Source organism: Haematobia irritans, chromosome 1 (genome assembly GCF_050003625.1).
Source record: "Haematobia irritans isolate KBUSLIRL chromosome 1, ASM5000362v1, whole genome shotgun sequence".
In the NCBI taxonomy this organism is placed as follows: domain Eukaryota; kingdom Metazoa; phylum Arthropoda; class Insecta; order Diptera; family Muscidae; genus Haematobia; species Haematobia irritans.
This window is the reverse complement of record NC_134397.1, coordinates 39,592,338-39,617,160: the sequence shown is the minus strand read 5'-3', so window position 1 is coordinate 39,617,160 and position 24,823 is coordinate 39,592,338. Positions and strand designations below refer to the sequence as shown.

Here is a 24,823-nt window from a genome sequence, read left to right as displayed (position 1 = left end):
TTCTATGCATTTTGTATAATTTATTCATTTTCATCAAAATAAAATATATAATAATACACTACAATACCAATTGATATATAATAATCTTATTAAACATATCAACAAATAAGAACACAAAAAAAAAAAAACAAACAACAAAACTTTAAATATCTTAAACATTATTAGTAAACACTTTTGCATTGATAATTCGATTTCCTTCCTATTGGTTCCTTCCTTTTATTAACATGCGGGCAGTTTGAAATTAGGAACGTACTGGACCGCTTGTTAGAATTGATTTCCAGCAGAAGGAATTCACAAAATATCCATTTTAAACTGATAAGAGCATATGAATTAAACTGACGATGTGATGCACATTTTCATCCAGAAGTTGTTGATTTCAACAATTTGTTGTGTTTAACAATTTTAATTGGTTGCACTTGTAACGTTTCTGGAAACTTTTTCTTGTCGATAAGCCACTCATTTTTCATTGGTCAGCTTCTTATTGTTTGCAAGAATGTAGCACCCAAAGATTTTAGTTTTCTGGAAAGAGATTTAAATTTAGTGACTTCTTTAAAGTGTTGATTTAATTTTTCATATTGACGTACCAATTATTATAAACTATTTGAAGCAGTTCCAGTTAATTGTCCACCATTTTTTCATTGGTCAGCTTTTTAATGTTTTCAAGTACGTAGAATCCATAATTTTAGTTTTCTGCAAAGAGATATACATTTAGTGACTTTCTTAAAGTTTTATTTCATTTTTTATTTTCACTTACCTTTTTTTATAAACTATTTGGTTATTTGTTTAAATTTTCCATTTTTTTATTTGTTGCAATTGACCACGAACTTTGTTGCACAAATAAGTATTGTAAACCACATGGTTTTTTCGTTGCATTTTAGGGTAGTGTTTTGTCAAAGTTTTCTCATATTATCTTCAACACCTTTTCAAATATTTCGTCAACAGTTTGGCAAATTAGAAGTAATTCGCAAACAATTTGAAGATGTATTGAAGATGAGCTATTTCAAGTCAAGTTGAATTTATGTTGAAAATTATATTTACCCTCAAACTGAAAAGTTGTTGCATTTGAAAAACGCTCATCCTGTGTTTATTGGGTAGTGATGGCAAAATACTTTCATGTACATTTTGTACTTTTTGATATGCTTCCCCCATCACAGTTCGCGATGGTTGTGGTGACATTTACGAGTCTGTGGTAGCGATGAGTATGAAATGGAACTTTGAAATGCTGGCAGGATATGTTCTTTTGTTTTCTTAATAAAATTGAATTAAACTAAATTGGTATAATGTACAACAATTTTTTAGCACTGTTGATTGTTATTGCATAAAATATTTAAAGAATCCCGTAAATTTCGGGATACCGAAAAACACCCGCGATTCTGGGAGTCTATATTTTTATAAAAATCGATCCCGAATGACAGCCCTAATAAACACCCACGTTCGTTTTTTGCACAAACGAACTTAGTACTAAGCATTACCTAGATCTTTGTATCATATCTTTGCCATCTCCCATATGTACTTTCTTCTAACAATAATCTGCTGATACACAAAATGTACAATAGTACCTTCAAACTCACCACTGGCCATCACTAAATGCCAATTGTCAATTCATTGGATGGATATTTTTCGAGCGGCTACATTTCGTTCTCGCAAATTAATAAAGACCTCATAGTGGAGAAAAGTGTTTTAGAAGTAAAAAAGTGACTCGATTCCCCATTTAATCAATTAAAACGTTATCAATTAACAAGTTGCCATAAGACGGTACGGTAAAGGTGTCTAATAAAAGTTAACTAACAGCAAACGACGACAAGTAAAAAAAAATTTGTACAATCATTTCTGCTGCTGCTCTTGTTCGATTTGGAAAAAGAGGAGGACGTCATCAAAGCAACCACGGCGAATGTAAAAAAATATTGGCAGTGTTTTATTTGGCATGTTAACGGGCAAAAAGCGGCAATATAATTTTACTCTAGGTCTAGCGTTATTTGCTAATATTTAAAAAAAATCTTTAAATATTAATAATTGATACGGAAAGGTTAAATTGATTGATTGCTTTCACATTTGGTTTCGCCAGAAAAACTTGCCTATTGTTGGAATTTTCTGCAAAAATCTGCAAGGAAGTAAAGAACACAGAAAATCCAATTGGATGTGTAAATTGCCATTGTTTGTTATAATCCATAGTATAATTTTCCATATGATTTTCAACTTAAATTGAAGAGAAAATTATTTTTTCAATTAAGGTTTTTAATCATTTTCCCAACTTGCTCTGTTATCCTTGGTTTATAAAACGAGTAATATTTTTTTCTTCATCTATAAAAAAATACTTTCATTTGCCAACTCAAAGCCTCACAGCGACGACCTTCTCTCTTTCTCTCCCCGTTACGACGGCAACGGGTTCGCTCTCCCTTGAAATAATTCCCCCCTTTCATATTGTTTTCTCTTTCCCTTTACACCATACAACACTCACGAATCCCCGCAACAATACAATAACCGAAAACCAAATAACAACAATACAACGAATACGCAATCATCTAAAAAAACAACAAAAACAACAGAAAGTGAATTTGATGTTGGTCCTCATATCAGTGTCACATTAACAACAACAAAATAAAAAGTGCAAAATCAATAAATTAATAATAAATCTACAAAATAATCAAATAAAAAACAGTGAAAAATTGTTATTAAAACAAAAATTACCATTGAGAAGTGCTTTGGAATCACGGTAGCGCAAGGCAAGCAACTTAGCAACACACACACAAACAAACATCATCGAGGAGGAAAACACCAACAAAACTGTTCAAGAGTGCAAAAAAATTAAAACAAAATGCTGATTAAGGAATTGTAAGTAAACTTTGTCATAATAGTTTTTCAGAAATATGAAATACTTGAATATCATATTAATTATCCAAGTTTAACAAAGGGTTTTAGTGAAGGAATTTCTGAAAATCTCCGAAATGTAGGCATACTTTTCAAAGTGTCTTGGAATCCTTTTGCTTGCATAATAATTTGCCCATATAAAAAATCTAGTACCATTAATGTCTACAAATTCCTTCAACTATTATGTTTTGTTTTCCCTTTGCCCCTGATTTGCCAAAATATATCTACAAGTTTTCTTTTGGATATTTTTTCGAGCATTTTTTTTGTGAGTTACCGCTAAATTTGTATTCGTCGTTTTTTGCGATAAATCGATTTTTCGGTTATTCTCTCTCTTTCTCTCACTCTCTACTTACAGTCTTTGTGTGAACAATAACGATTTTATCTATGGAATTGCTATTCTCTCAATCTCTCTCTCTCCTTCTTAAGTGTATTACTCATTTTTTGTGATAAAAAAATACTGAACATGTGTTTGATACAATTCCGTGACATTGACAGTAATGCCAATTTAACTTTTGTTCTTCCGCCGCCGTAAAGCAAGCATGTAAAGAAAAACAAAATGTTTTTATTTAATTGAATCTGGTGATATAATTTTTAATAGAATGTTGCAAACTAGAAGAAGAAGAATTGGGGACTTTTTTTGAGAATTTTTAATTTAGGGGTTGGGGCACGATTGCCACAGTTGGTAGAATTCTACCCAAAATAGTAGATTTTTTACTGTTTGGTAGATTGGTAGAATTCTTGATGTGAAGAATTACTTCAATTTTCTATATACATAAATTGAATTTTTGTATAGAAATAAAATTTTGACAACATTTTTTTATAGAAATGAAATGTAAACAAAATCTATAGAAATAAAATGTTAAAAATTCTATAGAAATAAAATTTTCTATAGAAATTAAATTTTGACAAAATTTCCTATATAAATAAAATGTTGACAAAATATTTTATAGAAATAAGATGTTAAAAAATTTTCTATAGAAATAAGATGTTTAAAAAATTATATAGAAATAACATTTTTACAAAATAAAATTTTATATTTTAATAACAATGCATAATTTTGAAGGCAATCAAATTCTTTTCTGGATATTTTGCCATGTAACCAGGCATTTTAAGGTCATTTTTAGCACCGTCAATAAAGAAGAATGCCGGCAAAATGAAGGCAAATTATTAGGTTACCTTCATCCTAAATCGGCTACTAAGTTTGATTGTTCAAAAGTAAAAATGTAAATTACAAAAATTTGAGTCAGTTTAGAATTGGTCCGAATTGACTACCTTTGTTACGGTTTATGGCCTTTAAAGGCCGACAAAGCCATCACACGCTGCACGAAAGTGATTCTGCTTCATTTTGGTCATAATCCAAAATGATTTTATTTGTATAGAATCAAAATTTTGACAAAAATTTTCTACAGAAATTAAATTTTGACAAAATTTCTATAGAAATAAAATTTTGGAAAATTTTTCTATAGAATTAAAATCTTGATACAAATTTCTACAGAAATAAAATTTTGGCAAAATTTTCTATAGAATTAAAATTTTGTCAAAATTTTCTATAGAATTAAAATTTTGTCAAAGTTTTCTATAAAATTAAAATCGTGACACAATTTTCTGCAAAAATAAAATTTTGTCAAAATTTTCAAGATGAAAGGAGTCTGGAAACTCGACTAAAATTCTATCTTATCACCCTCCATCGTATGTAAAATGTTGTTACCAAAAATATCCAATTAAAATAACTAAAACTTTATTGTCACTATCCCCCTCCTCCACCTTCCTAGCCTTTTGTTTTTTTTTTCGCTTTCTGCTCCTCTTCACATTTTAATTTCAAACACTACATAGATAAAGAAAAAATAATTGTAGTTTCGGATTTCACTGAGGCTGTATAAATGTTTACCTATAATAGTCTATGGTTATTATTATTTTTGTTTATTGCTTAAAAAGAGCCATTAATGGTACACATACGTATCTTATAAATTTGTTTTATGATTGTGCCCGACCATGATTACCTTTCGATGTTAGTGCAATCAAAAAACAAATAAATGAGGCCGACAATGAAATGAAAATGAAAATTGGATATTGCAATAAATTAATAGAGAAAATATTGTTATTAAAATCATCTTTAATAGAGGGGGCTTATCTATGGCATCGCATGGTTATTAGCTTCTAATGACGTTCATTAGAGTTGGGTATTAATGCGATAGAGGAAATTATTAGAGATAAATTAACATTGGAACTGATTTTTTCGCCATTGGTACCTGTTACACAGTAATCGATTATTCCAATTATCTTGTAATTTTTGGAGTTTGGATATCTAAGATGATAATTGATATATTATTATTGAAATTTGTAATGTTCTCACGGTAAAAAAATCTTTACTTCAGTAGCTGTGGACTTTAATTGCAACTACACAATTATTTTCAGGGGCAATGTGAATTCTTTATTCTATTAATTATCATCATTTTTTACCTCAATATTTTGTCAAAAATTTTATTTCTATCGAAAATTTTGTCAAAATTTTATTTCTATAGAAAAATTTTCCAAAATTTTGTTTCTATAGAAAATTTTGTTTCTATAGAATATTTTGTCAAAATTTTGTTTCTATAGAAAATTTTGTTAAAATTTTATTTCTAAAGAAAATTTTGTCAAAAAAATTATTTCTATAGAAAATTTTGTCAAAATTTTATTTTTATAGAAAATTTTGTTAAAAATATTTTTCTATAGAAAATTTTGGCAATAATTTATTTCTATAGAAAATATTGGTAAAACTTTATTTCTATAGAACATTTTGTCAACATTTTATTTCTATAAAAAAATTTGTAAAAATTTTATATCTATAGAAAATTTTGCCAAAAAATTATTTCTTTAGAACATTTTGTCAACATTTTATTTCTATCGAAAATTTTGTCAAAAATTTTTTTCTATAGAAAATTTTGGCAAAAATTTATTGCTATAGAAAATTTTGTCAAAATTTTATTTCTATAGAAAAGTTTGTCAAAATTTTATTTCTAGAAAATTTTGGCAAATTTTTACTGCTATAAAAAATTTTGCAAAATTTTATTTCTATAGAAAATTTTGTTGAAATTTTATTTCTATAGAAATTTTTGTTAAAATTTTATTTCTATAGAAAATTTTGTCAAAATTTTATTTCTATAGAAAATTTTGTCAAAAATTTTATTTCTATAGAAAATTTTGTTAAAAATTGTATTTCTATAGACAATTTTGTCAAAAATTTATTTCTATAGAAAATTTTGTCAAAATTTTATTTCTATAGAATATTTTGTCAAATTTTTTTTCTATAGAAAATTTTGGCAAAAATTTATTTCTATAGAAAATTTTGTCAAAATTTTATTTCTATAGAAAAGTTTGTCAAAATTTTATTTCTAGAAAATTTTGGCAAAATTTTACTGCTATAGACAATTTTGCAAAATTTTTATTTCTATGGAAAATTTTGCCAATGTTTATTTCTATAGAAAATTTTGTCAAAATTTTATTTCTATAGAAAATTTTGTCAAAATTTTATTTCTATAGAAAATTTTGTCAAAATTTTTTTTCTATAGAAAATTTTTTTTCTATAGAAAATTTTGGCAAAAATTTATTTCTATAGAAAATTTTGTCAAAATTTTATTTCTATAGAAAAGTTTGTCAAAATTTTATTTCTAGAAAATTTTGGCAAAATTTTACTGTTATAGAAAATTTTGCAAAATTTTATTTCTATCGAAAATTTTGCCAAGATTTATTTCTATAGAAAATTTTGTCAAAATTTTATTTCTATAGAAAATTTTGTCAAAATTTTATTTCTATAGAAAATTTTGTTGAAATTTTATTTCTATAGAAATTTTTGTTAAAATTTTATTTCTATAGAAAATTTTGTCAAAATTTTATTTCTATAGAAAATTTTGGCAAAAATTTATTTCTATAGAAAATTTTATTTCTATAGAAAAGTTTGTCAAAATTTTATTTCTAGAAAATTTTGGCAAAATTTTACTGTTATAGAAAATTTTGCAAAATTTTATTTCTATCGAAAATTTTGCCAAGATTTATTTCTATAGAAAATTTTGTCAAAATTTTATTTCTATAGAAAATTTTGTCAAAATGTTATTTCTATAGAAAATTTTGTTGAAATTTTATTTCTATAGAAATTTTTGTTAAAATTTTATTTCTATAGAAAATTTTGTCAAAATTTTATTTCTATAGAAAATTTTGTTAAAAATATTTTTCTATAGAAATTTTTGGCAATAATTTTCTATAGAAAATATTGGTAAAACTTTATTTCTATAGAACATTTTGTCAACATTTTATTTCTATAAAAAAATTTGTAAAAATTTTATATCTATAGAAAATTTTGCCAAAAAATTATTTCTTTAGAACATTTTGTCAACATTTTATTTCTATAGAAAATTTTGTCAAAATTTTTTTTCTATAGAAAATTTTGGCAAAAATTTATTGCTATAGAAAATTTTGTCAAAATTTTATTTCTATAGAAAAGTTTGTCAAAATTTTATTTCTAGAAAATTTTGGCAAATTTTTACTGCTATTTTTATAATTTTTTTTTTTTATAATTTTACTGCTATTTATAAAATTTTTTAATTTTGCAAAATTTTATTTCTATAGAAAATGTTGTCAATATTTTTATTTCTATAGAAAATTTTGTTGAAATTTTATTTCTATAGAAATTTTTGTTAAAATTTTATTTCTATAGAAAATTTTGTCAAAATTTTATTTCTATAGAAAATTTTGTCAAAAATTTTTTTTCTATAGAAAATTTTGTTAAAAATTGTATTTCTATAGACAATTTTGTCAAAAATTTATTTCTATAGAAAATTTTGTCAAAATTTTATTTCTATAGAAAATTTTGTCAAATTTTTTTTTCTATAGAAAATTTTGGCAAAAATTTATTTCGATAGAAAATTTTGTCAAAATTTTATTTCTATAGAAAAGTTTGTCAAAATTTTATTTCTAGAAAATTTTGGCAAAATTTTACTGCTATAGAAAATTTTGCAAAATTTTTTTTACTGTTATAGAAAATTTTGCAAAATTTTATTTCTATCGAAAATTTTGCCAAGATTTATTTCTATAGAAAATTTTGTCAAAATTTTATTTCTATAGAAAATTTTGTCAAAATTTTATTTCTATAGAAAATTTTGTCAAAATTTTATTTCTATAGAAAATTTTGTTGAAGTTTTATTTCTATAGAAATTTTTGTTAAAATTTTATTTCTATAGAAAATTTTGTCAAAATTTTATTTCTATAGAAAATTTTGTTGAAATTTTATTTGTATAGAAATTTTTGTTAAAATTTTATTTCTATAGAAAATTTTGTAAAAATTTTTTTTCTATAGAAAATTTTGGCAAAAATTTATTTCTATAGAAAATTTTGTCAAAATTTTATTTCTATAGAAAATTTTGTCAAAATTTTATTTCTATAGAAAAGTTTGTCAAAATTTTATTTCTAGAAAATTTTGGCAAAATTTTACTGCTATAGAAAATTTTGAAAAATTTTACTTCAATAGAAAATGTTGTCAAAATTTTTATTTCTATAGAAAATATTGCCAAAAATTTATTTCTATAGAAAATTTTGTCAAAATTTTATTTCTGTAGAAAATTTTGTAAAAATTTTATTTCTATGGAAAATTTTGTCAACATTTTATTTCTATAGAAAATTTTGTTAAAATTTTATTTCTATAGAAAATTTTGTTGAAATTTTATTTCTAAAGTAAATATTGTTAAAACTTTATATCTATAGAACATTTTGTTAACATTATATTTCTATAAAAAATTTTGTAAAAATTTTATTTCTATACACTAATAGATAAAAGTCTGCTAAAAACAGCAGTCGATGTCTGCTGTTATATTTTTGTACTTCAGGGCGTAATGAACAATTTATAAAATTTTTAGGTTATAAAATTTTCCCCAAAGCCTATTTAAGAACCAAAAGTAGTTTTTGGTATATTTTTGCACTGTAATATACTTACAAGCTACTAAATACGATCAGCAAACATTTTGTTTGCTGTTATGCCTCAATTCGACAAATATTCAGATTTTTGGTCAAATACTATAGATATTCATAAAATATTGTGTTAATTATGTTAGGATAGCTCCTAAGTTGACATTTTTATTTGTTTTAGCCAAAATAAAACATGTTTTAGTGTAATCGAGCTTCAAAAATAGCAGGAAATGTTTGCTATTTCAGCAAACAGTGACTGCTGTCCCTTTTTCAGCAGACTTTCTGCTGTTTTAGCAGACTTTTCTGCTGTCCCTACTAACAAATTTCTTTGGGTGTAGAAAATTTTGTCAAAATTTTATTTCTTTAGAACGTTTTGTCAACATTTTATTTCTATAGAAAATTTTGTCAAAATTTATTTTCTATAGAAAAAATTTTATTTCTATTGAAAATTTTATTTCTATAGAAAATGTCAAAAATTTATTTCTATAGAAAAATTTGTCAAAATTTTATTTCTATAGAAAAATTTGTCAACATTTTATTTCTATAGAAAATTTTGTCAATATTTTATTTCTATAGAAAATTTTGTCAACATTTTATTTCTATAGAAAATTTTGTAAAAATTTTATTTCTGTAGAAAATGTTGTCAACATTTTATTTCTATGAAAATTTTGTCAAAATTCTATTTCTATAGAAAATTTTGCCAAAATTTTATTTCTATAGAAAATTTTGGTCAAAATTTTATTTCTATAGAAAATTTTGTCAAAATTTTATTTTATATACTTGTTATTGTTATTATATTTATTAATATCCCTTTCCGCATGTCTTTCTATAGTGGTCTGACTAACAAGTGGTAAACGTGTAATTGCTAATCGCCCTAAGGTCACATACATACATACATAGATCGATTTAAATACAACTACCCACTTTGTTAGTGGTGGGAGGGGGTGGTCTCAGTATTAGATTTTTGTCATGCATTCATTGCTCGGTCTAGTGATTGTCTTATTGCCAACGTGAACATAGGGAAATCCCTTTGGGCGATATTGATGGGAAATCTTAAATTTTTCAATTATGGCAATTTTCATTTTCTATTAAAATGTCAATGTTTTCTTTACATGCTACATATATAATATGAGCGTTTAGTTATCAACGTCATTGTCATCATTATTAACATCGTCATCGTTATACCCATCATCAATGTCATCGTCATTATTGGCATACGTTATTGTCTCAAAATGACTCGATGGCAAAATATTGTTTTTCTTGGTTAGGAAAACACACCACACACACACACGCGCGCAAATTTTAATTGTTTGCTTTTCAATGAGAGCATTTTTGTTACACTACAAATTTTGTAATTGTCTATGTTCAGTGACATTTGCCTTCCTTGTTTTTTTTTTTTTAATTTCTTCTCTTTTGCCATATGCAAACATTTTCCGTGAAAACAAATAAGAAACGCAGCTTTTTAGCCCTTGGGTAATTTAAGTTTTTATCTATGGACATGAAATGTATGGCAATGTGGGATTTTTGTTTGCTTTTAAATTGGATAGGCTTTAAGTGGCGATTTTGTTAAATACTGCTTTAATAATCGTGTTGGAGCTTTATGTTTTTTGTATTTAAAACTACAAAAAAAGCAAATGAGGCAAATCGAATAAGCTTGAAATGTTGGAATCTTGGGTGATTTTAAGTATATGTCCATACAAAAATTCGTCCATATCGGTCGATCCCCAGAGAGAGAGAGCCTCTCTCATAAAAGCAAATTTCATCCGATCTGATTAAAATTTGGCACTCTACACGGACGAAAAAGACTGTTTTTCATATGTTTGGGTGTAAAAATTATATGTTTGGAACTCAAATTTTTTGCCCATTATTTTTAAGTGCAATCATATAATGTTCATAAAATAATATAATATGTTTGGGACATATACGTTAATATGTTATAACATATTATATTTGGGACACAAAATTTTTTGTAATTTTAATATCTTTGGATGCAAACATATATAATTTTGGAAATTTTGTATAAACATTTATATGTTTGGAGACGTCAGAGAGAGAGAGAGAGAGAGAGAGAGAGAGAGAGAGAGAAAAAGGGAGAGAGAGTATAAGAAAAGATAAAGATGATGACGGAGATAAATAATGAAATACATATAATTACATTTAATTAGGGAACCACCGTGGTGCAATGGGTAGCATGCCCGCTTTGCATACACAAGATCGTGGATTCGATACCTGCTTTGACCGAACACCAAAAAGTTTTTCTGCGGTGGATTATACCACCTCAGTAATGCTGGTGACATTTCTGAGGGTTTCAAGGCTTATCTAAGTGATTTCACCTTTCGGACTCGGCTATAAAAAATAGGTCCCTTGTCATTGAGCTTAACATGGAATCGGGCAGCACTCCGTGATAAGAGAGAAGTTCACCAAAGTGGTATCACAATAGACTGAATAGTCTAAGTGAGCCTGATACATCGGGCTGCCACCTAACCTAACCTCACATTTAATTACAACATAAGTGTAGGTTGCTGAGTATTCGTTCATGATTGCTTATTGACTTACAGTTTTTTAAACCCTGTGCCACACTGTGGAACAGGGTATTATAAGTTAGTGCATATGTTTGCAACACCCAGAAGGAGACGAAATAGACACATGGTGTCTTTGGCAATAATGCTCAGGGTGGGTCTTTGAGTCGATCTAGCCATGTCCGTCTGTCTGTTAAAACATTTTTGTGATAAAAGTTTAGGTCGCAGTTTTAGTATAATCCACTTCAAATTTGGCACAAGTATGTGTTTTGGGTCAGAATAGAACCCTATTGATTTTGGAAGAAATCGTTTCAGATTTAGATATAGCTCCCATATATATCTTTCGCCCGATGTGCACTTATGTGGACCCAGAAGCCAGAGTTTTACTCTGATTTGGTTGAAATTTTGCACAAACATAACACCTGGTCGTATAGTCAAGTGTGCCAAATTTGATTGAAATCGGTTCAGATTGAGATATAGCTCTCATATATATCTTTCGCCCGATATGGCCCCAGAAGCCAGATTTTTAGCCCAATTTGGTTGAAATTTTGCACTAGGTGTACAATTAGTAGTGTAGTCAAGTGTGTTAAATTTGATTGAAATCGGTTCAGATTTATATATAGCTCCCATATATATCTTTAGCCCGATTTATACTCATATGACCACAGTGGCTAATGTTTTACTCCGATTTAGTTGAAATTTTGCACAGAGAGTAGAATTAGCTTTGTTAACATACTATGCCTGCCAAATATGGTTGAAATCGGTTCAGATTTAGATATAGCTCCCATATATATGTTTTTCTGATTTCGACAAAAATGGTCAAAATACCAACATTTTCCTGTAAAATCGCCACTGCTTAGTCGAAAACTTGTATAAATGACTCCAATTTTCCTATACTTCTAATAAATATCAATCGACCGATAAATCATAAATACACTTTTGCGAAGTTGCCTCAAAATTGGTTCAGATTAAAATGTTTCCCATATTTATACCCTTCACCACTACTGTGGTACAGGGTATAATAAGTTTGTGCATTTGTATGTAACGCCAAGGAGTATTCATCGACCAACCTTTTAGTTATCGGATCGGCTTAGAATTAAATTCTGAGTCGATTTAGCGATGTCCGTCTGTCTGTTTGTCTGTCCGTCTGTCTGTCTGTTGATGTATTTTTGTGTGCAAAGTACAGCTCGCAGTTTTAGTCCGATTGTCCTAAAATTTGGTATAGGGTCCTGTTTCGGCTCAAAGACGATCCCTATTGATTTTGGAAAAAATCGGTTCAGATTTAAATATAGCTGCCATATATATTTTTCACCGATCTGGTCATAATTGGCGTGTATATCAACCGATCTTCCTCAAATTCCGTACATCCGAATATTTTATGGGTCTCGAAAAACTTGCAAATATCAGCCAAATCGGTTCAGATTTAGATATAGCTCCCATATATAGCTTTCGCCCGATTTACACTCATTTGCCCACAGAGGCCAATTTTTAGCTCCGATTTAGTTGAAATCTTGCACAGGGAGTAGATTTAGCATTGTAGCTATGTGTGCCAAATTTGATTGAAATCGGTTCAGATTTATATATAGCTCCCATATATAGTTTTCGCCCGATTTACACTCATATGACCACAGAGGCCAATTTTTTACTCCGATTTAGTTGAAATTTTGCACAGGGAGTAGAATTAGCATTGTAGCTATGCGTGCTCAATTTGGTTGAAATCGGTTCAGATTTAGATATAGCTCCCATATATATGCTTTTCTGATTTCGACAAAAATGGTCAAAATACCAACATTTTCCTTGTAAAATCGCGACTGCTTAGTCGAAAAGTTGTAAAAATGACTCTAATTTTCCTAAATTTTTATAGATATATATATCGAGCGATAAATCATAAATAAACTTTTGCGAAGTTTCCTTAATATTGCACCAGATTTAAATGTTTCTCATATTTTTTTACTAAAATTGTGTTTTACCCTACCGCATTAGCCAACTTAAATTTTGAGTCTATAGATTTTGTAAAAGTCTATCAAATTCTGTCCAAATCAAGTGATATTTAAAAGTATGTATTTGGGACAAACCTTTATATATAGCCCCCAACACATTTGACGGATGTGATATGGTATCGAAAATTTAGATCTACAAAGTGGTGCAGGGTATAATATAGTCGGCCCCGCCCGACTTTAGACTTTCCTTACTTGTTTTACTATATGTACTATCTCAGGGCATTGGCCGACTTAAATTTTAAGTCTATAGGATATAAATTTTGTTCAGATGGTAACATTTCATCTTTTGCACACCTTTAATTGTTCACTACACAACCAATATAACATTCAGTTATGAATAATAAAGGTGTTCCATTAGCATCTAGCCCAGTCAGTGAGTTTCATTAATGTAGGAAATGACTTTTTTTCAAATAATTAAAGAAGCAAGTTCAGATAAAAATAGCCCCCGAACCTCTAATCCGACCTGAAAAAAAAAACTAAAAATCTTTAAAACTTCTACAAACAAAAAAGCTGAATCATTAAACAAAAGCTGATATGACCACAACCTGTGAAATTCCTCGTAATATGTCTGAACGAAGGAGGGGCATTTCAATAGATATATGTATGTAAGCATGGCTATACAAATGCAATGTAAATGTCATTCCCCCACCCCCCTCAAAAATGAAAGAAATATTAATCACAACTAAAAAAAAAAAAAACAGAATAAATTGCATTACGTTATTGTGTGAACTAAAATTCAAAAACGAAATCAATATACAATCATACACGCAAAAAAATAATTCTTTCCTCCCAAACGAAATTTTAGACAAACAAAGTTCGTTTCTCATTTGCTTTTCGCTGTAAGGAAGTGTATTTGGAAGAAAAGTATATACTTTTTGTGATAAACGTTTATTCTTTTCCAGGATGTAAAAACAATTTCATAAAGACTAGCTCAACAAAAAAAACATTATTTTCTTGCTAATTGCATTGTCCCTCACATCTTTCTCACATCCACGAGGATTTTTAGGCCTTAACACCTTTTCCTGTAATACCAACAATGTAGAAGAAATTATACGATTTTATAAATTTTTAAAATTTTTTTTTACCTTTCGCCTGGACGGAGAATCGAACCGCGGACCATCCACATTGTAAGCCAACACACTAACCACTGAGCTATGTACCTGTTATGGTCATCAATAGATAAATATCCATATAAGTTATATTTATATAGCATAGCTTGCGGCGCCCACGAACCGAATAAACAAAGTTTATTTAACAGAAACAAACATTTAGTTTGGCACCGTGGAGCAGTGGTAGCTACGTCCGACTCTCATGCCAAGGGTCGTGGGTTCGATCCCTGCTTCGGCCAAAGTTTTTTTTTTGCTTTTGTTTTTTTTTTACATATATTCCAGATATATTCGGAAGATTCCAAAAAAATGTTCAACATTACATTGTACTATATTAAATTTTGAACTGTAAAATGTGTCTTATTAAAGACCTAAAGTCAGAAAAGAACAGTGTTTGATATAAACGAAATGGACTGTGTTGTTATTTCAAAAATAACTTTTTTTATTGAAAAAATAAAAATTTTGTAACAAACGAATTTTTTTGGTGATAAAAGTTTAAAATTTTCGAAGCAATTCAAAAAACTCTAACAAAAGAAAAACGTTTTCGGTACACGTTTTCCAAACGTTTTTTTTCTTTGCGTGTACACATTCGATTAGGATTTATAATCTAATCATGTATATAGGTCGTTATCGGAACTGTTGGATCGTACCATTTTTTCCCCTTACTCATAGCACTAAGAAATATTTTTATATGATACAATCTCTGTCAAACTTATTCCATAGTACTTGGATTCCTAGTAGAGGTGTGCGCGTGACTGAAATTTCACTCACACTCACGCACATTCACGAAACAAAATGTTTATTCACGCACGCTCACGCACGATACGCGTTGTAGCCAATCCCACTCACGCACATCCACGAAATGAAAACCAATACTCACGCACGCTCACGCACGAACTACTTTTAAAGACTCACGTTCACGCACGATTCACGATAATTCTCGTGATTCACGACAAATTCACGAACCTCACGACATTTTCCAAACGGAAATCTGCAAAGGTAATAAACTTCAAAAATAGAATATAGTTCGAGAGCTAAATTAATTTCAGTTAAAATATGAATATGAATTAAATTTTGATTTTTTTCGTGAGCGTGATTTTGCAGAAATTTTATTCACGCACATTCACGAACCGATTTTATTTCTCACTCACGCTCACGCACGACATATTTATTTTAGTCCCATTCACTCACATTCACGAGACTTGCTTTGGATTTTGTTCACGACTCACGTGATTCTCGCGTGAATCACGCGTGTCAGGAGAATTTCGTGTCACGCGCACCCCTCTAATTCCTAGGAACTCTTCGCAAAAAAAAATATCGTCAAAAATTTTCCAATTAAAAATTTTATTTAATTTAAATAAAAACACAATTTGAAATCAAAACAAAAATTTTTCTATTCTCAACATATGGCTTGGGAAAAAAGGTGGAGGCACTGCTCTTCGAGAGAATATAAACCGATCCCCAGATTTGACCTGTGGAACTTCTTGGAGGAGGTCACATTTCTCTCAAGGGCAGTGCCTCGAACTTTTTCCCAAGCTATATATTGAGACTCCCAAACACATACTGCAATATCCTTTTTTATCATCGGATAGAGGACTAACAGATTTATCTTTCATATATAAAACTGGATCCCCATCTTTTTCCATTTGGCCTCAGTATTCGAATTTCTCTCTGTTTCGTATATGCAAAATTACTGCGACTAGGTAGATTTTTGGCAAAAGATTTTTATACCAATCGAAAGGTATCGTTTCAGTGTATCTCTGGTTAATATTTGGCCTATCTATTTTTTTTTCAGTTCCGCCAATTTAGGGCAATTTCTATGGAGGACTTTATCGCAAAATTTTTTATACCCTCCACCATAAGAAGGGGGTTATATTGTAACACATCGAAATATTGCTCTAAGACACCATAAAGTATATATATTGTTACGTTTTTATATTTAGGCGTTTTTAATTACCCGACAATTAAAACACAGTTCTTTTAAATAACGACAATCTACAATTTATTTACTATGACTTCACACTTTACAATTCGTTCACACTGAAGTTATTCGTTTGACGCTTTAATTAAGACTGACTCGCAAGCAGCATGCGAGCGCTTTTATATATGACGGTGTGGCAATACGAGAACATTCTGGTAGCACTACAATATTCTGGCAACGCCAGAACATTCTTAGACAATGCTAGAAGGATCTACGACCATTAAGTAATTCGTCTGGTGGCTGCCAAACACATACACACTCACATAGATATATGCTCGCATTACTACAACAACAATGACAATAGACAATGAGATGAAATGAGAAAGCAAAATAACAAAGCAAAGGGGTTGTTATTCTATGAGAGAGTAAGAACTAACATTTCGGTAAGCAAACAAAAGAACATAAAAGAAATTCAGGAAAATACTAGAAAATGAATAGATGATTCCAACAAGTGATAGCGAAATTTTATCGTTACAATTTTAAATTTTAAATTAACGGAAACTAATTTAAATAAACTTAAATCTATAATTATCTAATTCGTAACACTGCCTCCCGCTTAAGCCTGTTCGTCCCGAACAGGCACAGAACCTGTTCCGTAAGGAGCCAATCGTTCCAGATGTACAACTTTCATCTTTGATCTAGGGCTGTCGTCCTTATGAATCCGGTATACAACATCATTGATCTTCTTGATGACTTTGTATGGGCCTTCCCACTGTGTTTGCAGTTTAGGACACAATCCTTTCTTTCGTTGCGGGTTAAATTGCAGAACCAATTCTTCTTCTTGGAAGCCTTCAGTATTTACAGCACGATCGTATCTCGCCTTCATTCTGTTGCTGACCATTTTTATTTTGTTGCGCACTGATTCGTGAACTTCACCGAAAGTGTTTGGGATGTCGTTTCTGTTTTCTTCCATGGCGAGCTCATTAGGTTTAGCACCGAATATCAGATCACCAGGCAACTTCAACTCAGTTCCGAATAGAACATTGGCCGGTGTTCGAGAGGTGGAATCATGAATGGCAGATCTATACGACAGCAAAAACTTTGGTATATGCTCGTCCCAGTCCCTCTGGCCGTTGTCCACTACTTTTCGAAGATGTTCCTCCAGAGTGCGATTAAACCTTTCTACCATGCCATCGGATTGTGGATGTAATGGCGTAGTCCTCGTTTTCTTGATACCAAGGGATTCACACATCTCTTTGAATATGGCCGATTCAAAATTTCTTCCCTGGTCTGAGTGAATCTCGGACGGCACACCGTAGCGACATATCCAGTTTTTGTTGACCACATCCACAATCGTTTTTGCCTCTTGGTTTGGAATTGCATACACCTCCGGCCATTTGCTGAAGTAATCCATGACCACAAGGACATAACGGTTTCCAGAATCACTTACTGGGAAAGGACCTGCCACGTCCATTGCTATTCTTTCAAACGGGGCTCCTGGTCTATATTCTTGCATAGGACCTCGACTTTTCCTTGTTGGACCTTTCGCCTTCATGCACTTCTCGCAATTGGCTACCCATTCAGCAATTGATTTCTGGCATCCAACCCAGTATAATCGTTGCTTCACTTTCTCGGCGGTTTTGGTTATTCCCAGATGACCTCCACTGGGACCATTATGGAACTCCGCCAAAACGTCTCTTATTTTGGAATCTGGAACGATGATCAAATTTCGGCTGCTCTTGCCATCTTCGCTTTCCCATTTACGTTGCAGGGACCCATTGACTAGAACTAAACTATCCCATTGAGCCCAGTATGCCTTCATAAGTGGACTTTCGGCTGCGATTTCTTTCTTGCTGGGTTTCTTATTTTCTTGTTTTGCCGAAATAATTTTTCTCAGAATGGGATCTTTATGTTGCTCTGTTGACCAGTCTGTGCCAGATTCGGGATCTTTATGTTGCTCTGTTGACCAGTCTGTGCCAGATTCGATGTGTAACTGCCTGACATTTACAACTGTCTCCTTTGGTTCAGCCTTCGAGTAGCGTCTGCTTTCTACATTGCAATGCCGTCGTGTCAAGGCTTGATCAATAACTTGTTTGCCACCTTTTCTATTATCCGCAAAATTTGAATTTGAGTCGCTTGGCTTTGTGGTCGCCTTCTTCTGATTATTGTTTAATGGAGATGGCGAGATTGACCCCGACGTTTTACGCCACGCTTTACATTCCCGGGAAAGATGTCCAGCCTTATCACAGTTATAGCATTTCATTCTAGATTTATTTGCTTGCTGCTTCATTTCTTGCATTATCTGCTTTAGAGCCTCTTTTACCAATTCAATGACCGATTTCGATTCTTCACACTCGGTCTCTACTCTGCGTACTTTGTGAATTTGAGGCCGTGCCAGCAATCTCGCAGTCTCTTGTACAAGTGCAAATGTTACTGTTTCTGTGAATGTAGCTTTTTGTGCGGCATATGTTGCACATTTTATCTCAGGGTCTCGAATGCCATTCACAAAAGTCTCAATCTTGATACGATCTATAAGAGGATGATTCTCTCCAGGGTATGCCAAAAGCACTAGCCGCTCAACTTCTGTTGCGAAATCTTGTAGGGTTTCATTCGATTTTTGGATTCTTCCTCTCAATTCCATTCTGAAGATGTCCTGCTTGTGCTCTCCACCATACTTGCGTTGAAGTGCCGCTATTACTTCATTATAGTTATTTCTAGAAGCAGCGGGAATGCTTTGTATCACATCAGCAGCATTGCCCTTTAATGCCAATAGAAGTTCAATTGCTTTATCATCGTCATTCCACAAATTTCTACAAGCAACCATTTCGAATTGGAATTTGAAGACATCAAATGACGTTGAGCCATCGAAAACAGGAGTTTTGATTTTTGAGCCCTCGATGACGCGCACTGGACCACCTTTAATTTCCAGCTCTGACATTTTTTTCTCGATGTGCAGAAACTTCTCATCATGAACCATAATTTTCTCATCCACGGAAAGAACTTTCTTATCCAATTCCACAATTTGATTTTCTATATGGTCCACACGTTTCTCCATGCCTTCAGAAATTTGTTGTAATTTTTCGTTGACCATTCTAGAATTTTCGTCGAATTTTTCTTCCAATTTTCTAGAATTTTCTTCCATTTTTCTAGAATTTGCTTCCATTTGTAGGGCATTTTCTTTCAGCAATTTTCTAGAATTTTCTTCCATTTTTCTAGAATTTTCTTCCATCATTTTGCTCAATGCATTGAGCATTGATGTGTAATCCACAACATTCGAAGCCACAGATGGAGTTTCTACAGTGCTTGTATTGACGAGTATTGATTCATCAATGTCTTCCTTATAATCAAACTCATGCGTCGCAATGTCCATATTACGCCGTTCAAACTCTTCCAGTAGACGCTTTTGAAGCTGGGCCTTATTGCCTGTTGTCGGCAGCTCCAGTTTGCTCAATTCCTTTTTTAAGTCTTCCACTCGAAGCTCATTAAACTTCATTGTAGATTTTTTTTTTTTTTTCGTTATTCCACTTCTGACACCAATTGTTACGTTTTTATATTTAGGCGTTTTTAATTACCCGACAATTAAAACACAGTTCTTTTAAATAACGACAATCTACAATTTATTTACTATGACTTCACACTTTACAATTCGTTCACACTGAAGTTATTCGTTTGACGCTTTAATTAAGACTGACTCGCAAGCAGCATGCGAGCGCTTTTATATATGACGGTGTGGCAATACGAGAACATTCTGGTAGCACTACAATATTCTGGCAACGCCAGAACATTCTTAGACAATGCTAGAAGGATCTACGACCATTAAGTAATTCGTCTGGTGGCTGCCAAACACATACACACTCACATAGATATATGCTCGCATTACTACAACAACAATGACAATAGACAATGAGATGAAATGAGAAAGCAAAATAACAAAGCAAAGGGGTTGTTATTCTATGAGAGAGTAAGAACTAACATTTCGGTAAGCAAACAAAAGAACATAAAAGAAATTCAGGAAAATACTAGAAAATGAATAGATGATTCCAACAAGTGATAGCGAAATTTTATCGTTACAATTTTAAATTTTAAATTAACGGAAACTAATTTAAATAAACTTAAATCTATAATTATCTAATTCGTAACAATATTCAGGGTCGTGGTGAAATTCTGAGTCGATCTAAGCATGTCCATCCGTCCGTCTGTTGAAATTACGCTAACTTCCGAACGAAACAAGCTATAGACTTGAAACTTGGCACAAGTAGTTATTATGGATGTAGGTCGGATAGTATTGCAAGTGGGCCATATCGGTATAAACGGACCCCAGATTTGGCTTACGGAGCCCTTAAAAGAAAATTATATATAGCCCCCCACATATATATAATCATATATAGACCCCATATAAACAGACCCCCAGATTTGGCTTGCGGAGCCCCTAAAAGAAGCAAATATCATCCTATCTGGTTGAAATTTGGTACATGGTTTAGTATATGGTCTCTAACCACCATGCAAAAATTGGTCCATATCGGCCCATAATTATATATAGCCCCCATATAAACCGATCCCCAGATTTGACTTGCGTAACCTCTAAGATTCGCATATTTCATTTGGTACATGATGTTAGTATATGGTCTCTAATCGGTCCATAATTATATATAGCCCCCATATAAACCGATCCCCAGATTTGACTTGCGGATCCTCTAAGAGAAGCAAATTTCATCCGATTCGGATGAAATTTGGTACATGGTTTTAGGTTAGGTTAAGTGGCAGCCCGATGTATCAGGCTCACTTAGACTATTCAGTCCATTGTGATACCACATTGGTGAACTTCTCTCTTATCACTGAGTGCTGCCCGATTCCATGTTAAGCTCAATGACAAGGGACCTCCTTTTTATAGCCGAGTCCGAACGGCGTTCCACATTGCAATGAAACCACTTAAAATGCTTCGAAACCCTCAGAAATGTCACCAGTATTACTGAGATGGGATAATCCACCGCTGACAAACTTTGTGGTGTTCGGTCGAAGCAGGAATCTAACCCACGACCTTGTGTATGCAAGGCGGGCATGCTAACCATTGCATACATTGCTCCCATATATATGTATATGTTCTCTAAAAACCAAGCAAACATTGGTCCACATCGATCCATAATTATATATAGCCCCCATATAAACCGATCCCCAGATTTGGCTTGGGGAGCCTATTGGGGGAGCAAAACTCATCCGATCCGGTTAAAATTTGGAATGGGGTTTTAGTATATGATCTTTAACAACCATGCAAAAATCGGTCCACAGCGGTCCTTAATTATATATAGCCCCATATAAACCGGTCCCCAGATTTGACCTCCGGAGCCTCTTGGAGTGGTAGATTTCATCCCAGCCGGTTGAAATTTGGTACGTGGTCTAAGTATTTAGTCTTTAAAAACCATGCAAAAATTGGTTCACATCGGTCCTTAATTATATACAGCCCCCATATAAACCGATCCCCAGATTTGACCTCCGGAGCCTCTTGGAGGAGCAAAATTCATCCGATTCGGTTGAAATTTTTACATTGTGCTACACAGAAAAAAATTTCACGAAAATTTTTTCAATTAAAATCTTACTTGAGTTTTAAAAAATATTCAATTAAAAATTTAATTGAATCAACAAATTGTTTAATTGAAATAAAAATCAATCAAACAAATTAATAGCATCAATTAATTTTTTAATTGACTGTCAATTAATTTTTTAATTGACTGTCAATTAATTTTTTAATTGACTGTCAATTAATTTTTTAAATGACTATCAATTATTTTTTAATTGATACTATCATTTCTATGATTGAAGACATATCAATTAAAAAATTAATTGGATCTATTAATTTCGTGATTGAATCAGAAAAAAAATTTTTTGTGTGTAGTATATGGCCTCTAAAAACCATGCCAAAATTGGTCCATATCGGTCTATTGTTATATATAGCCCCCGGATTAACCTATCCCCACTCACACAAAAGTTGGTCCATGTCGGTTCGTAATTCTATATAGCCCCCTTATAAAGCGACCCCCATTTTTCAATTCGCTCAAAACTTCAGATCCGTTGGAAATTATTTAAAGGGTGATTTGTTAAGAGCTTGATAACTTTTTTTTTTTTAAAAAACGCATAAAATTTGCAAAATCTCATCGGTTCTTTATTTGAAACGTTAGATTGGTCCATGACATTTACTTTTTGAAGATAATTTCATTTAAATGTTGACCGCGGCTGCGTCTTAGGTGGTCCATTCGGAAAGTCCAATTTTGGGCAACTTTTTCGAGCATTTCGGCCGGAATAGCCCGAATTTCTTCGGAAATGTTGTCTTCCAAAGCTGGAATAGTTGCTGGCTTATTTCTGTAGACTTTAGACTTGACGTAGCCCCACAAAAAATAGTCTAAAGGCGTCAAATCGCATGATCTTGGTGGCCAACTTACCGGTCCATTTCTTGAGATGAATTGTTCTCCGAAGTTTTCCCTCAAAATGGCCATAGAATCGCGAGCTGTGTGGCATGTAGCGCCATCTTGTTGAAACCACATGTCAACCAAGTTCAGTTCTTCCATTTTTGGCAACAAAAAGTTTGTTAGCATCGAACGATAGCGATCGCCATTCACCGTAACGTTGCGTCCAACAGCATCTTTGAAAAAATACGGTCCAATGATTCCACCAGCGTACAAACCACACCAAACAGTGCATTTTTCGGGATGCATGGGCAGTTCTTGAACGGCTTCTGGTTGCTCTTCACTCCAAATGCGGCAATTTTGCTTATTTACGTAGCCATTCAACCAGAAATGAGCCTCATCGCTGAACAAAATTTGTCGATAAAAAAGCGGATTTTCTGACAACTTTTCTAGGGCCCATTCACTGAAAATTCGACGTTGTGGCAGATCGTTCGGCTTCAGTTCTTGCACGAGCTGTATTTTATACGGTTTTACACCAAGATCTTTGCGTAAAATCTTCCATGTGGTCGAATAACACAAACCCAATTGCTGCGAACGGCGACGAATCGACATTTCACGGTCTTCAGCAACACTCTCAGAAACAGACGCAATATTCTCTTCTGTACGCACTGTACGCATTCGTGTGGTTGGTTTAATGTCCAATAAAGTAAACTGAGTGCGAAACTTGGTCACAATCGCATTAATTGTTTGCTCACTTGGTCGATTATGTAGACCATAAATCGGACGTAAAGCGCGAAACACATTTCGAACCGAACACTGATTTTGGTAATAAAATTCAATGATTTGCAAGCGTTGCTCGTTAGTAAGTCTATTCATGATGAAATGTCAAAGCATACTGAGCATCTTTCTCTTTGACACCATGTCTGAAATCCCACGTGATCTGTCAAATACTAATGCATGAAAATCCTAACCTCAAGAGAATCACCCTTTATATACTTCCCTATATAACATATACCGAGTCAAGAACTGAATTATATACGTATTAAATCTGTTTTTAAATCTGGACTAACTTACAATTTAGAGGACGATGTTAAGAAGTTTTAAGATGGCAAGGTCATCGGCAAGTATTAACACAACCCAAGTAATTCCATTATGGATGAAAGTCTTTAGTAGAACTTTCTACGCAATCTATGGTGGAGGGTATATAAGATTCGGCCTGGCCGAACTTACAGCCGTATATACTTGTTTTATATTCGAATATAACTGATTTTTCTCATATAGGTGGCGATGAAACGAATATGTTTTTTTGGTGTTATATCTTTTTTTCTTATCAAGTGGCATACCATCGTTCATTGATATCTTCAAAATTAATGCAATTCTCTTAATATCCTTCTCGATTAAAAAATCACCTTTCTTCCTTTGATAGTAGAAAATTAAAAGGCAAGCAACGCCATGAAATCCTTATAAAACTGAAATATAGTTAAAAATGTATGAAAAAGGCTACTAAGAGCATATCTTCGTGCTCCTTAATGAAGATAATCAGAACAGAAATTTAAATATGTGTGTTTGTGTTAATAAGGTCACCACAACGTTAGGCTCACAATGGCCAACTCTTTGGTCATTGAGGTCTAAAGAATGACTGACCCCATCCCAGGAAAAAACAAAACTGCTGTGACCATCAAACAACATATGTCAGATTTTTTACTCTGGCAAAAATGTGGTAACATAAAAGTATGCGACGTGACCATACTGTCATTTAAATAATTTTATATACACGGAAATGATGGTGGCATAATTTATCTTTTTGTGGCAACATAAGAATTTATATAGTTTGTTACCATGCTGGAGTATACAGGAGTGGCCAGTTTACTACACTGAAATTGAATAAATTACCTAATATAAAATACACCTAGACCTCGCTTTGCGTCGTTTCGTTTTGCGTTGTTTCGAAGTTGCGTCGCTGCTGAATTAGTACTAGTTTTCACTTTGCGTCGTTAGATTTTCGAAGTTGCGTTGTTATCTGTCTTCAATTTTTGCATGGTTTGCCATCGAAACTCATAATTCACTTTGCGTC

General features: G+C 31.9%; 1 protein-coding gene and 1 long non-coding RNA gene across 7 annotated transcripts in view; one reads left to right on the top strand and one right to left on the bottom strand.

Annotated features, from left to right (window-relative positions):
* On the bottom strand, positions 1-1,072 carry LOC142238260 (uncharacterized). Its single transcript, XR_012722685.1, has 3 exons — positions 755-1,072; positions 585-690; positions 1-519 (listed from the first exon to the last, which is right to left on the bottom strand). It is a non-coding gene; the product is annotated as an uncharacterized LOC142238260 (long non-coding RNA).
* A 523-nt stretch (positions 1,073-1,595) lies between these two features.
* The window catches only part of vib (phosphatidylinositol transfer protein vib), a 78,484-nt gene continuing 55,256 nt past the window's right edge, over positions 1,596-24,823 (top strand). Inside the window, exons 1-2 of one of the 6 annotated variants that reach the window (XM_075289901.1) lie at positions 1,596-1,755; positions 2,547-2,832. In XM_075289901.1, coding sequence (XP_075146016.1) covers positions 2,816-2,832 — 17 coding nt within the window. In that variant the 5' untranslated portion in view covers positions 1,596-1,755; positions 2,547-2,815. Of the gene's footprint in view, positions 1,894-2,546; positions 2,833-24,823 lie in introns of all 6 variants that reach the window. The other 5 variants (XM_075289895.1, XM_075289896.1, XM_075289899.1 and 2 more) reach the window with 5 other exon arrangements.